The following is a 14,754-nucleotide window of genomic DNA, read 5'->3' as shown; positions in this document are numbered from 1 at the left end:
TGCAAGCATACAGAATATATACATGTTATTTCTTTGAAAACAGCAGAAACACAGAGCCTGTAGCAAAGGTCTACATGCAGAAAGTAGATGATTTTCAAATGCTTCACAGCTGAAGCATTAAAGTGCTGCGGATTCAATGTTCAGCTGTAATTAACAGAGGGGGGGAAAAAACCCAAGATAGGACAGCTGAAGGTGATTACATGTTGCCTTAGTACCGAACAAATTATATATCAAGAGCATGAAAAACAGCCATGAACAGGAAAATTTCTCTCTCAGATGATCTGCAAATCTGAATACAACAAGAAAGGACCAAATTTCCCCACACTAACCTAACTTGCATTCTGCCGAACCATCAAAAATTAAAGTCATCTCAAGGAGATATTAGATGGGACCTTAAAAGACATTTAAATATGTACAGGATATTCAAATAATCGTCTGAGGAAATTTAGGTTTGATTTGCAATATTTGGCATGATGCACTCTGATAAGAACATGCTTTACCTGAAACAGAACTGTACACAACTGTATACAAGAACATTAGCTACACTGTGAATGGTGAAATGAGTAGAGCCTTAGGCAAGTACTGAGGTACTGCAGATTCTTCTGGAATCAATGATAAACTGCATGCATTACTGATACTGCTTTTCAAACAATCCCAGGTCCTGGCATCTCAATCCCCCAAATAAGGCTTGCTCAAAGAAAATCAACTCTCCCTGCTTCCAAAAAAAAAACAATGGTTTGGAGAAAGTTGCATATCTGAGATGGAGAAACATCAACCTCTTGATTACAACCAAATGGTTACTCAGCAAACTCAGTAACTCAAACTTGTGTAACAGTGCATTGTAGGAGAGCTGAAGAGATGTGTTCTAGAATTACATAAAATGCATGAATGTAACAGAGAAGTGCTGTCACAATTGGATTCTGGGAAAAAAAAGTGAAAATCGTTTCACTTTTTTTTTTTTCCCCAAAAATGTGAAAATGTTTTTACATTAACTTCTTACACTGCACATTTTTCTTCCTGAAAAAGCACTTGTTTTACTTCCTTAAAGGAACACCCATGTTAACCCCTCATAGGCAACGTCTATTTAAACTACTTCAAAGAACTAATCAAAAGGCATTTAATGGAAATACAACAAAATAAGATCGTGAGTTAAGGTAACTGATGACCCCTGTCTAGAATATTACCACTTAAGAGCGCACAACATTTTAATTAGAAATAAATGAAGCAGGAGAAAACATCCACAAAACTTCTCAAGTTCCTGTGAAGACACCTCTCACACAGAGGGAGATCATCTGTGACACTGACATGGATGGCAGACACACATGAAAGAAATCAACAAATGTGTGCATCACAGGCCCAACGAGAAGTCACATCAACTGCCACACGTGGACAGAAAATACTTGAATTTCAAAGTCGTTAGCTGTTGTGCAGTGGGCAGAACAAAAAAAATCCTCTCTGCTCATCACATTCCTCTTATTCTGAATAATTTCCTGCCAAACCAAATCGAATACTAAAAGAAACACACACATACACGCTGAGGGCCCGCTTTTGCAGCTCGTTTGTGAGCCCTTAACCTGTAGACTGCCAAGAACATGAGAGACCTCAGACTGCTACATGAGGAGCCCTGGGGGCATGGTGGGGCAACCTCCCTCAGTGTCGTCTCATTTTCACTTTTCTGGCAGAGTTCACCGAGTTGTTGCCGGGCTCCTCGTAGCTGCCGGCCGCTTCGTGAGACCTCCTCCAGAAGTTCTCGGAGCTGGAGATGCTCTGTCGTCTGGGTCTCCAAACACCCGCAGAGCGCCGATTTTCCTCCTTGTCCATTTCCAGTATCCTAGGCCTGCAGGAGCAGTGTGGCGTATTATTTTTTGGCTCCCAAATAAAGTTGCTTTCATCTTATATTTTGACAGGAGCATTTAAAATATTTGCCAATCACAGCTTCCAGAAGTCACATATTCTGTAATCCAAGGTTTGTACACGCCTACAATAATGGCATGAGTGCATTATAAACCTAATATTTTCTATTTTAAATCAAAAGGGAGCATTTGTACCAATTCATTCTGACAGGACAAGGACCAGCTCTGGGTGGAAACAAGCAAACTAATTAATTTTGTTTTATCGTGTCACAGTGACATGAATGCCAGCGCTTGAATTCTCATTCCCGTTTCAAGAGGCGACAGAGAGAGCCCTTTCACAGGAATGTTAGGAGATACCTGTGGGCTGCATCAGGGTCAGCCTTGCGATGAGAACGCTTTGCTTTCAGTATCTGGTGTCTCCCGGGGGTGGAGGTATGGAGGGCTGTGTCACCGCGAGACTTCACCTCCAGTCGCGGCGCATCTGGTTTTGTTCTACGGGGGGGGGAATAAATCACAAGGAGACGATTTTAGAGAAAGGGCATCTGCATGTCCTTCTTCTCCAATAATTGAGTTCCTATGTCCTTCATACCCTCATCCAAAATGGCGTCCTATTCTTGGTCCTTGAGGCCCACTGCATACAGCTAGCTTTTGTTCCAGCTCAAAGCCAATGAAGTAAAACAGCACTGACTTACCTCCACTTTCCTGCATTCCCTCACCCCCAGACTGCTGGGTTTTGTATCTCCCACTCTGAAAGGGAGACTGTTTCACACTAGGAGTGACTCTGTGGCTCAGCAGTTAAGGTACTAATCTTTAATGAACTATTAAAGAACTTAGGAGCTGGAGTATAGAGGATACAAAAGTTGTTAACGTAGTACTGTACTCCACAATATCATTCCAGCACCCTAAGATCATATTTATGGGAAGTAAAACTTCAAGGCAATTTTCAATTGCCTTGCATAATAAGAAAAAACTTCCTAAAACATGATGTCAACATTCACATTAGCTAACTGGGGTCAGCAAACATCTGTAATTGAAGAAGATGGGTGTGCCCTTCTCGATGTTAAAAAAAAATAAACAGATAAATAAATAAACCATCAGATAACTAGACTCAGGGACTATCCCCTTTTGTGGCAGCTGGAGTGAAATCCGTCACATGGACTTCGTACTTGTATTTGGAAACGCAGGTTAAGAGGTTATAAACTGGTCAGTATCTTCATGTGGGTTTATTTCAGAGGCGAGAGCAACACAGAACACTTCTCCTTCAGCACTGATGAGTGATTCATGAACGTGTCAACCTGACTACTCACTTTCTCAGTATAATGACGGCTCTTCTCTCCTTGATATCCTGCGGTCGGATACAGTGGGTAATTCCATCTGCAGCGTAACCGCTGTAATGAAAATAAAACCATGCTAGAATGAGCACTTCTGTGAGAAACGTCCTCAGACAGCTCAAACGTCTGCCACGCTCAAAGGAGTTTGAACAGGTATACACTTTAAAAATTATCAAGCGTTTAAAACAGGAACTCATTCCGTGTTTAGCCATCACCAACTCAATTAGAATTCATGATGACGTCATGTGAATTAAATCTGAGATTAAACTTCAACCCTCTGTCTCTCATCAAATCCTAGTTTCCACAGAGATGGATAAATATTCTACCTCTTAAGAAATGTAACGGGTTTGATGGACAAGTACTACGTACCAAAGTATTTCGTGCTTGGCCAACAGTTCGCTCGGTAGTAAGGGTGAGCTTTGCTCATGCTAACAAACTGAAGCCTCATTCAGTGCTGAGACCATCGCAGCAATAAAAAAAACGCTATTGTTAACATGTATAATGTTTATCCTAGCATTAAAACATTGTACTCTACAGGACCGAAAATCTCTCCTCCACCTCACAACATACCTGAGTACAGTGACGCTTCCACGTCTCACAGGTAGGTACAACACGGGCTCCGATACTCTTATGGGCTTGAACTGAAACTTGCACCCGAAGCACAGAGCCGAATCACTGAAGAACGAAACTGACACGATGGGCCTCTCGAAGATGTGAATGGGGTCTACATGGGAGACTATGCATCCTCCAGGCTGATAGTCGTTAATCACCGCGCTGTTGACAAAATCTTCAGGTATAATATGATTGGCGATCAGTTTTTTGATGACAAGCTCGTGCACCCAGTTTGGGATCTCGTCTACTTCGCCCTTAGAATATAATCGCTCCTGCCCCGGTCCCTTCTTTTCCAGCTGAGATCCGTAGGTGTAACCCTCACCGAAGAAATACTTGTTCCGAAGAGGCGCCCTGTCCACTGTGTGCTCTCGGTAAAGACCTTTTTCTGCTTTGGAGACAACCTCGTCGATCTTTGCCTCAATGCGAGAGCATTCGTCCGAGCTGAAAATATTCACTTGTCGAATTCCACTCTTCACTTTGAGTGCTTCCAACTCGCGCTGTTCTTCGTAGTCACTGTAGTCTTCCTCCGAGTCGTAATATTTACGCTTGCGCCCTTTGCTGTGGTCTGAAACTTTGTTTTTATAATTGTCCCGGTGTGGAGTCATAGCCTTGAGTTTCTCCCTTAAATCAGAAAAGCCACTAGCTGCCATTCTGTCCCTGAAGTCGCTAGCTAAATGAGACATTTAATGATGCATTTGGTTTCCATATTTCAGCTTTGGGGTGATTATTCTGCGTAACAGTGCGCAGCTACCGTTAATTTGCGTGGGGATGAAACTATTTACGACAGCTAAAATGCTCTTTAGCAAGGGGTAAGAGAACCAACTCGTCACTTAGCTCAATGCAGCGACTCACATTGCCATACACCTATATAGCTAGCCATTCGGGACAAGAGAATTTGTCAGTTATAGCTACCTATTATATCAGTAAGAATGCTAAATAACTTCGCATACGTTAACAACTTTAGTCTTGCCAAAATTAAGCTATCTCGCTAATTAGCTTCAGAAGGCGTAGGTAATGTTAGGAGGGATCATTTGCTTTCTAGCTGGTTGTTTGCTTCATTTTACAACCTGACTTATATAGCTTGCGAGTTGCATACTATAGCGAAACAAAGTCGGACTATTCTACACTGTGTTCCTATCCCAACATATCTGTAATCGGTGTTATGCGTGCAAAAAAGTAAACCGCTAGCTATCTAACTGTTAGCTAACCAGCTAGCCAGATTGTCAGCAGCAACGATTTTTATGAAACGTAGTTAAGCAATTGATAAAACGTGTACATATTCATTACAGTGCATATTGACCCAATGACCTGCGTAGCAAGGACAGGGAATTGCACGTGCTAACAGGGTCTGTCATTCACACCGTGATCCCCCCAGAACGCGAGCCCTGCTACCCAGCCGCACTTACATAAACACTGGAATACTACACTCGTGCAAGATCACGCATGCTCCCTGCACCGCGCGTGCTCAAAACAAATACTGTAGGCAGCTACGCTTTTTCGTTCATCCATAGCAACCACGAAAACTAAATTTTTAACACCTAACAGGAAACGTACGTTTGTTGAAGTGAAGCCGTACACCCACCGTCAGATTTCAGAAGTTGCATACCACTTTTTCCCCCACAGCTGGCTAATCAGTTAGCGAGTTACCACCTCTCCACCAGACATCCATCACCTCATCCAAATTAACCCGCTTTACCATTGCAACAATCTGGAAATTCTCTACAGGAGCGCTAACAAACCCTTAATTCATTGCCAGCCTCCTGAATAATCTGATTGGAGAACTTTAGGGGAAAACGCTAACTATGGGAGGGAATTTGCAAATCATATGATTCTACTGGTTTAGAAAAACGTCATTCAATTTGTGTTCACGTTCAGGCAATCAAGTGTGGTAGAGGGTGAAAAGGCATGGGTCGTAACAGAAAGGTAGTCTGAATGATGCGTACCTGATCAAACAGTTTTATGTACGTCATTGTTTTGTGTTTCGTGTCTTGGCAGGTTGTGCAAAGAAACAGCGACGTTTTCTTCGCTGACGTACATTAGGAAAACCCTATGTACAGCCCTATGAAAATTAGCGCACGTAGCAGCTAGCAAGCTACGTGACAGAACGAACGTCTCACGTTCATTCAGACGGAAAGTCTGCCAGAGAAAGATCTCGCACCACATAGTTGTATTTACTGAAATGTAAAAGAGAGTCCATTATTTACACAATGCCGTTACTTAGCGTAGCGTACTAGACACGTGTGGGAACGATGTGTGAGGGATCTGATCAGCTTGCTACAAGCTTGCTAGCTAGGCTACGATGATCACTAAGTAAATCAAGCTATTTACTTAGTGATCATCGTAGCCTAGCTATTTTTGCGACACACATGTAGGGGGGGGGGTCTCTGAAAACATACAACAAGATAGACAAGCGTCAATGCACATGTGCACATGTGAGGGACTTCGTGGACCAGGAAAAGAAAGCTTCAAAAAGACTGCTTGCGCAGTTGTGTGTAACTGTGTGTCATACTCCTCTTTTAGACACCGAATCAGCGCGGTCATTGCCACTGGCATTTAGTTTGACCTAGTTACCTCCTTACCTCCCAAGAGTGTCCACTTAAGACGGAGATTGCAATTCATTTGCGTTATGTCTTCTCGATGAATGTCCGCCCCAAAGATGTGTCGATCAATGAACAGAAAAACCAGATACTTCATTGTATATACATTTAATTCTTTACAAAAATAGCGGTTTTGATTAGAGTTCTATTCAAATAAAACGCATTTAAACACATGCAAGCTGTACATATAAACATGAGTTGGTGAAAATATTCCTACGTCATAAAGGGTATGTACCATAGCTTTTAAAGCGTGACTGCCACCTTCACATGCAGCGTAGGGTTCGATGTAATGGTTAGCTGTATATCATTTGGTTTCAAAAGCCAGTTTCATTTACAGCCTTTATCCTTCTTGGATAAATGGATAAAGGGAGACTAACGGGATGAAATAACAGTGTATGGGATAGATCAGACTGGTTGCAGGATGGAGAGAGGGATGTCGGAGGGCTCATTCTAAAGCTAACTTCAGCATGTGCAAGCAGAGCTAAGATAACAAGATATCTTTTTCCAGCCAGGAGGTAGTTGAATTGTGAAATGTGTCTTTTGTTACAGTGAAGTTACAGTGGCTTTTCACCTCTTCTGCAGTACCATATAGTTCAGAATGTAAGTTGGACTGAAGTGGCCCGCTGTGCCTATTACATTTACATTTACACTTTCATCGTTTAGCAGATGGTCTTTTCCAGGGCCATCACAGCAGGGTGATCTCACTGGGGGGCAGTGTGAGCCTCTTCTCCCGCACAGACAGCATGGTCTCCATGTGCATGGCAATAACACGACACAGCTCCAGCCCCTGCAGAGATAAGCACAGCACCACATGTCTGTCAGCAGGAGCAAACGCCCCGTACACCCAATCACACTTACGGCACAATGCACACAATCAAACTCGACTATGCTAAATCAATAGAGGGTATTTCAATAGAGGGTATTGGAAGTAAAGATATGCCGTTATCTTAGATAAACAGGACATTCAAGCCCTGTAGTCAAACATGGCTGGGACGCTGTCATCAGGTGCAAGTGTCGGTCTTTTGTAGACTTCCTGAGATCAGAGCTGGAATATCAACCCACCCCAGGCGTACTGTACCTGCTCCAGCTGGAGCTGAGTGATACGCTGGGACATCAGGTCCCCCAGCATGATCTCCACGTACGGGAAACTGGAGCCTGCTGTGGGTCTCTGTGTGCGTGTAGATTGCACCTCCTTAAGAGGGAACTTCACCATCAGCTCCTGAGGGGCAAGGTGGAGGAGTGATTTCACATTGCTCCTCTACAAAACCCAGTGTTTAATCTCTGCTTAAATGGCACATAGGATGGCTCTGTGAGAGCAGTTAGGCCCGTGGAAGGGTTGGGCTGGATATACCAAGCATTTACACATTAGTGTTGTAAGAGCTATTGATGTGATATGTCCAACCAAACACTTTCGCTGGGTTTCATTTTCAGATTCCTTCTTAGAAAAACCTAATATTAACTTCAGATGTGTGTATTGGTGGCAATGTTAAGTGATAAATGTAAACTCCTGATAGCATTTCAGAATAGCTATAAGGGCCCTTTAAAGATATAATGATTTGGAGAGGTGATAAAAGGAAAATTAACAAAATGTAAATGATAGTCAAAGGTGATAAGGCCTTAGATTTGGTAGTATTCAAATATTGTCAATTCATAGCTGCCTTTTTCCTTTACTGTTTCCTGACTGTGTCAGTCAGCAAGCGGCTGATTGGTGCTGACTCACATGTGTGTCTCTGTTGAGGAAGTTCAGCCCGTTCTGATTGACAGCCAGTACGCAGGGGGCTATGATGGTGCTGTTACTGCTGCTCTGGATGTAGAAAAAGGAGGAGCCGAACATGGGGAAGGCGCTGACCAGACCTAGGGTGACACAGGGACAAGCCAGCATGCATGACTGCTGAGACCTTTGCTGGTACAGACTATGCTTAAAGTTTTATCACTCTTAGTTATACATTAATGTATGTACTGTCTCCTCATCCTGTCTTCTCAAGGTTTAAAAGCAAGCCCTCAGGGAAAACTGAAATGTGAGGGTTATGGTGATTGTCTATGTTTTCAGCTGTATGGAAGTTTCCCCTACTGTCTGAAGATTTAGTCCAGAGTATGGCAATTATGTTAAGCCCCTTTCATTGCAAGCAAAATTGAAGCATCTGTGTGTTTGTGTATTTGAAAGATTGTGTGGATGTGTTATGGAAAAAGATTGTGTACTGTATGTATATGTCAGAGATTGAATGTGTTCGTGCATTATGTGTACAGTATGTGCATATGTGCACACGCACGCGTGCATGTGGGTGTATGTATCCTTTACCCAGGAACTGTGCTCTGGCCTGATGAGGGCTCAGGACCTGGACCTGTTGCATGTGTTGGGTCACCATGTTCAGCCACTGCTGCGGACGCTGCTGCCCATAGAGCTGTGGGGGGACATAGTCCTGGATCTCACGGCTGCAAGGGGCACAGAGAGAGGGGATCACAGGGGAGGGCACAGGGGACTGCGGGCACCACATAAATACACATTCAGTGAAAAGCCTCCTTTGGTTTCGAAACACATTGTGGGTCGGCAAGGTCTGTATTGATGAACCATTCACCTCGGATAGAGTACACTCTATTGCCTGTGTGAAGCAGCACTGCAGACCTACATAGTGGGGAGGTAGATGCTGTCTTTGGCGCGGTGCTGTAGGGCGGCCAACTTGGACAGTTGCTGAAACTGCTGCTCGCTGACCTTTCCCTGGGGTAGCACGTTCAGCAGAGCCTTTAGGTAGTCTGGGAGAATCTACAGGTACACAAAAACAGAGGGAGTTTAGCCTTTACCCCTCTCCTCATTTTGGGGAGACTGGTGAGCCAATCGGGGCGGGGGGCTGAGAAACAGAAAGGACCAGTGTAGCCCGTTTTGCCCTGTACCTGGTTGTAATGCATGGTGACATACAGCTCGTTGTCAAACTTCAGTGGCTGGGACCAGATCACTCTCCTGAACCAGAAGCTGTAGTTGCTGTCGATTGGTTCCGCCTCAGTGGCTAGGTCCAGAATGTACTCCCTCTTAGTCAGTGGGCGGACATTTTGACCTGCGGAAACGTTGAAGCCTTCAGTCTGCTGGCAGGAGTAATAACATGCTTCACTATTCCATTTTCCACTCCGATGTTCAACAGAAAAGGGCTCAGAGTAGCATCTCCTTCATTCCCTTCTGGTGCAATAGCTGTCTTTGATGTGTACATGAATGAATTCAGACCTTCTGACTACAATAACAGAGCATCTTTATCATGGTCTGTAGGGTAGCGATGTCATTGGTCTCTGCTCTTTGAATCACCAGTTGTCCCAGATGTCAAGCAGATACTGGTGGAGAGATGTCTAAAAATCTGAAAGGTGTGGATTTCCAGGACCTGGAATTGACACTGCTGTTATGGCCCCCACTTCCTCTGTGGGTGGGGGTTGGCGACTTCCACTCACCTCTGCTTGTGACCACAAAGATGGCATATTCATCCAAGGCCTCCAGTCTATGCAGACCCATCTCATAGCATAGCTCCTCAATGACATCAAGAGCAATCTGAGCATAAGGAAGAGAAATACAATTCATACAATTCATGGCGGCAGTGTAGCATAGTGGTTAAGGAGCATGACTCGTAACCGAAAGGTTGCCGGTTCAATCCTCGCTGGGACACTGCTGCGTACCCTTGGGCAAGGTACTTAACCCACAGTTGCCTCAGTAAATATCCGGCTGTATAAATGGATAACATTGTAAAGAACTGTAACCTATGTAAGTCGCTTTGGATAAAAGAGTCTGCTAAATGAATAAATGTAAATGTAAAATATTACCATACAGATTTCCTCCTTGTAGGCAGCAGTGTCAAGAAGTCAGAGGAGCAAGGCCTGTAGCCCAAAGGCTCCCGGTTAAGTTCCAGCCACTGCTTCTGCACTCTTAGGCAAGGAACTTAAACCAAATTGCCTCATTAATTATTCCACTGTGTAAATGGATAACATGATTGTACGCTATGCAAGTCACTCTCAATAAGAGCTTTTACTAAGCAAATGTCATGTAATGAGAACAGTCAAACGTAATTGCAAGGGACCTGCAAAGTTCTTTGGGCCTAACGTTGCAGACACTCACCGAGCAGGTCTTGATTTTAAGATGCCGCTCGATCCCGCCTGGGAGGAGAAAGAGCTGCCGCTTAGAGCTTCGCCCCGCCTGAGATAACGGAGAGCACAGGGCAGGTTTAGCCGCAGAGGTTGGGACAGGACAGGGGACAGACAGACAGTGCGTTTCATGCTGCTCACCACCATGGCCTTCAGCTCCATGCTGCTGGGGAACTCAATGCGCCCACCATACTGGAAAGTCTTCCTCAGGTTCTGTTCACAGGCTTTAGCGATCCCTGTAACACCCACAACCACGTCACCCTTTAGTGCACGTGTTGACATAAAAAACCTGTTGTTCTGACAACATTGAAAGACACCCAAGGATCTGCTGTGAAAAAATAGAACCTAGGGAAAGTGTTCGGTTGAAAAAAAGTAGACATAATTACATTATATCAAGCACCATTTGCACATAACATGTATGTGCCAACAATTTTTTTCCCAAGGGATCATTTGTGGACCTCTTTCCAGAGAATATTAATTTCACGCTGTTGTTACGCCGTGACCGATTTGTATTATTTAACTACTGATGCCTTTCTTTGAGAACATCCTCAGATTGATTTGGTGATAAACGCTACTGAAGACGTACCTTGGTAGTGCACCCCTGGACTCCTGCAGACATCCTGAAGGTACTTGAGGAGGAAGGGCTTCAGCACCTCAGAGCAGCAGTTGTAGGCTGTCAGGATGTACAGCAATCTCCAGCCCCTCTGACAGCTATCCCTGCACATGGCAGAGAACAGAACAAAAGCCAAGCATGTTACCACACCTACTGTACCACTTGTGCGTGGAAGGTAAGACTCTAGACTGAACACTCTGTTCCCGCATTCCTGTTTGGTCTTGATTAAAAAAAAATGCCAAGGATATGTGTAACATCATTGTAAACATCCATTCATAACATACAATGTGTATTCTAGGCACGCCTCCTCATAAATATTCATGAGAGCAGCTGTTGCAGAAACTCCAGAGAACGTTCTGTGAGGAATACGTGGTGCTTATAGCCTTCCTGAAGATTCTGTCTGATGTGACTGCAGCCCCCTCCTGGCGTTTTTCCCCAAGTTGGTGGAGCGTACGTTTTTGAGCTGATGTTGGCCGTGATCTGCTTGAGGACCTGGCAGTACGCTTCATCTCTCATCAGTCCATGCTCTCCACTGAGCTGTAGAAACATTTTGGAGACGTTGTTGATCATATGAGAAAAATATGTTTGACATTCCTTGGGTAATGTGTATAAATGTATTTTAAAATATTATATAAAGAAAATAAAGAATATATTATGGTTACACACACCAATACACACAATGCCACATTTTTTTTCAGTTTACTATATATGCAATGTAAAATTCATACTTGACATCTAACATTTCTTCCCTAGACAGAGATTCACACTGCATTTCAACATGCATTGCTATTTCCTTGAGAGGAATACTTTTCCCACAAAATCTGTCTGATGATGACAGCATTACTTCCTGACAGAGAGATCTGTGCTGTACCTTCAGAATGGTGCAGATGACATCATGCTCTGTCTGCCCTTTGAGAGGGTAATCTCCCATAAACTTCATCATAGCTAAAACCACAAACAAGATTTTCTTTAGGCACATGCAGTGAGGCACTCATTACAAAAACCTCAGTGATTAGACAACATGAAACTGAATGTATTATGCATTTTGTTTGTTATGTTTTTACTGAAGTGATTTACTGAAGCGGGACCTCTTTGGTCTAAGTTCTCAAATATGCTGGTTTATGTACAATTTATAACCACTCAGTATTAATGTCTTACTAACTAATGTCTGACTTACCTAGGAAAATGTCTGCTGCCACTTTGTTCATATTCTCATCTGTGAAATCTATTAATGACTCCTGAATTGGGGACTGTTGACAGAAATATTAAGGACTTAATACAATAAGACAGCCAAATCTGAAGATATTCCATGATACATGACTGAATACTGTAATGTATCATAAAATGAAAGAACACAAGAAGAGAACAAAAATATAAGATAAATAAACTTCAAAAATACATCCGTTGTCATAAATTGTTAAACTATACCTTGGAAAATTTCACCATATCAGAAGGTTCTCTGTCCTTGCCTTTCTTTGACTTCTGTTTATATGAATCACTTTAGGAACAAATGACAACAAATGATTATTATGAGATATTGTTTGGCGAATATGCCAAATCGTCTACCTTAAATATACAGTAATACAAGAAGTGAGCGACCAACCTATTTTTTCTCTGTGCCTCCCTGAAGTATTTCTTGGCAAACTCCACCATGTTGTATTGGCTGTCTTGTAGAATCATCTCGTCAACCTCCACATTACTGTAGTCACTGTAAGCCTCCGTGTATTCACTGCCAGCAGGCGCCACCTAGTGGGAAAGTTCATGAAAGTGAACGCTAAATACACTTCTCATATACTGTATGTACGGTGACACTGCATTTACTGAAAAATTTGATTGTTTCGACTTTCATATGTGCAGTTCTGTGCATATATTGTAGCATTTATCGTAAAATTACATTTATTGTAAAATATGTTTACAGTGTCTTCCAAATATTTCATATGAAAGCATCACATTACTTAAATGATATATCTTAAAATGTATTTTGATGCTTAATATGTGTGACCATAAAATTGGCAAATAATTCATTTCCATGAGGTACCTGGGGAGGTTTTCTGATTGAAAAAATGAACACTATTACAGTTTTCATTAAACGACTGGCCAAAGAAGCCACACATTCTGTAAAGCAATCATGTTTTGTGGATTTGGCCAGCCCTAGATTTTGTGGGTTTGATTCAATCGCTAATTTGAGAGGGCAGGCATCCCAGACATGATTCCATGAGAAACCTCGGAAGAGAAACCATGTGAGATAGACGCATCGCTGTGTATACCTCAATAGTGCGGTCCAGCTCGTGGGCAGCAACCGTGGAACCTACTGCCACCGCAACCGCAGCGGACGCGGCCACCCGACCCTGCTTGTTCTTGGGTTCCTCCTTCTTGTCCACGGGGAGGTTGATGAAATCGGGAGGGGCTACTGGCTGGACAAACTCGGCCGGGAAGACCCCCGAACGACCATGGATCGCTCCAAACTTCCAGCCTTAGCACGTCATGGAGCAGGCAGAGATTGAATTGATGCCATTAACAACCACAAATGATAACCTTTACAGATTAAGCCACTGGACATGGCACTCAAACATGCAATAAAAAACACAGCAAACCATTCAGTCACTACTACAATCTGACAGAACCAGGATTAGCTGAATACTGGAAACAACATGCTGAGAGGCTCTTTCAGTCTTTTCAAAACAAATATAAATGACTATACATCTACTACAGATAAAAGATTATATGATAATCTTATCCATATTTATGGATAGTGGAGGAGAATACTGTGTCATATACTGTATACTTTTGCTTTTGGTTTTTGGATGATGCAAATGTTTTCAGAAGAGACAATCTGAATCCATGCTTTCCACAGGCTGCAATTCATATCTGTTCTGCTGAAACAAAATAACAGCCTTGCATCATCCATGTACAACAACATGCTGCAGCTCTGTAGCACACAAAACCACAGACGACCAATCAAAGGGCTGTCCATGCTGGCAGAGCACACAGACCCACCGAAGTCTAACGCGTCTTTCTTTAACTCCTCCAGGAACATCACCTTCTTTCTAACAATGCACCCATAGTACTGTCCTGTGAAACAGCCCACAAGGTTGACAGGTTAAGCTTGTGGCTCGGCTGAGCTCATCTAGAGTACTAGTAGTCCACCTTCATGGTACATTTTCCTATTAGGTGTTGGATGAAATCATGGGATGAAAGCTGAAACGCCCTTATGTTTTTTCAATACGTCCTCCACATTTCCAGAGCAAATCTTATTTAGTGACTATAGTCAAATGAAGAACCTGTGGAACAGCATCCATGTCAGTAATGCAACTCACCTTCATCTAGGCCCTCCATGGTCTGCAATCGAATGATGTCACCCTTATGGAAGCTCAGAAGCGTTCTGTCATCTGTGATGTAGTTTCTCACCGCGACCACGTAGGCTGAGTCCTAGCATAAAAAAAAGTGACAGAGGCTTTTAAAGAGGTACATGGGGCATGACTGACACAGAATCAATTCACCTAAAAAATATCACTTTACATCCATACTGGATTTGAACTTATTTATTCAGCATTTCTGGTGAGTACTGAACCACAGGGAGAGTGATTGGCTGGTCAAACAGGAAGACACACAAACAAATGTTCATTCACGCA

At 43.1% G+C, this 14,754-nt stretch overlaps 2 protein-coding genes across 2 annotated transcripts in view; both read right to left on the bottom strand.

Moving 5' to 3' along the window:
* Positions 1-1,196: 1,196 nt before the first annotated feature.
* LOC118794780 (RNA demethylase ALKBH5-like) lies at positions 1,197-5,491 on the bottom strand. Its single transcript, XM_036553046.1, has 4 exons — positions 3,755-5,491; positions 3,161-3,241; positions 2,211-2,345; positions 1,197-1,837 (listed from the first exon to the last, which is right to left on the bottom strand). The coding sequence occupies exons 1-4, from the start codon at positions 4,477-4,479 to the stop codon at positions 1,651-1,653; spliced, it is 1,128 nt and encodes a 375-aa protein (XP_036408939.1). The 5' UTR covers positions 4,480-5,491; the 3' UTR covers positions 1,197-1,650.
* Positions 5,492-6,742: 1,251 nt separating this feature from the next.
* The window catches only part of myo15aa (myosin XVAa), a 33,291-nt gene continuing 25,279 nt past the window's right edge, over positions 6,743-14,754 (bottom strand). Inside the window, exons 47-64 of the mRNA XM_036552828.1 lie at positions 14,440-14,551; positions 14,120-14,194; positions 13,390-13,595; positions 12,726-12,868; positions 12,551-12,620; positions 12,300-12,372; positions 11,994-12,067; positions 11,577-11,659; positions 11,096-11,226; positions 10,651-10,745; positions 10,484-10,561; positions 9,826-9,922; positions 9,283-9,443; positions 9,021-9,154; positions 8,693-8,826; positions 8,114-8,247; positions 7,472-7,612; positions 6,743-7,180 (exon numbers count right to left, since the gene is read on the bottom strand). Of these exons, the coding sequence (XP_036408721.1) occupies positions 7,079-7,180; positions 7,472-7,612; positions 8,114-8,247; positions 8,693-8,826; positions 9,021-9,154; positions 9,283-9,443; positions 9,826-9,922; positions 10,484-10,561; positions 10,651-10,745; positions 11,096-11,226; positions 11,577-11,659; positions 11,994-12,067; positions 12,300-12,372; positions 12,551-12,620; positions 12,726-12,868; positions 13,390-13,595; positions 14,120-14,194; positions 14,440-14,551 (2,043 nt within the window). The 3' untranslated portion in view covers positions 6,743-7,078. The remainder of the gene's footprint in view (positions 7,181-7,471; positions 7,613-8,113; positions 8,248-8,692; positions 8,827-9,020; positions 9,155-9,282; positions 9,444-9,825; positions 9,923-10,483; positions 10,562-10,650; positions 10,746-11,095; positions 11,227-11,576; positions 11,660-11,993; positions 12,068-12,299; positions 12,373-12,550; positions 12,621-12,725; positions 12,869-13,389; positions 13,596-14,119; positions 14,195-14,439; positions 14,552-14,754) is intronic.

The sequence above is a fragment of the Megalops cyprinoides genome, chromosome 19 (assembly GCF_013368585.1).
Source record: "Megalops cyprinoides isolate fMegCyp1 chromosome 19, fMegCyp1.pri, whole genome shotgun sequence".
Taxonomy (NCBI): Eukaryota; Metazoa; Chordata; class Actinopteri; order Elopiformes; family Megalopidae; genus Megalops; species Megalops cyprinoides.
The sequence above is the reverse complement of the archived record's forward strand: the minus strand, read 5'-3'. Positions and strand labels throughout refer to the sequence as shown.

Coding starts and splice junctions, on each gene's coding strand:
- LOC118794780 (XM_036553046.1), bottom strand. CDS start 4,479: ATGTCTCATTTAGCTAGCGACTTCAGGGACAGAATGGCAGCTAGTGGC. Junction 3,242..3,754: donor GGAAGCGTCACTGTACTCAG/GTATGTTGTGAG, acceptor TTTTCATTACAG/CGGTTACGCTGCAGATGGAA. Junction 1,838..2,210: donor GACCCTGATGCAGCCCACAG/GTATCTCCTAAC, acceptor CTGCTCCTGCAG/GCCTAGGATACTGGAAATGG.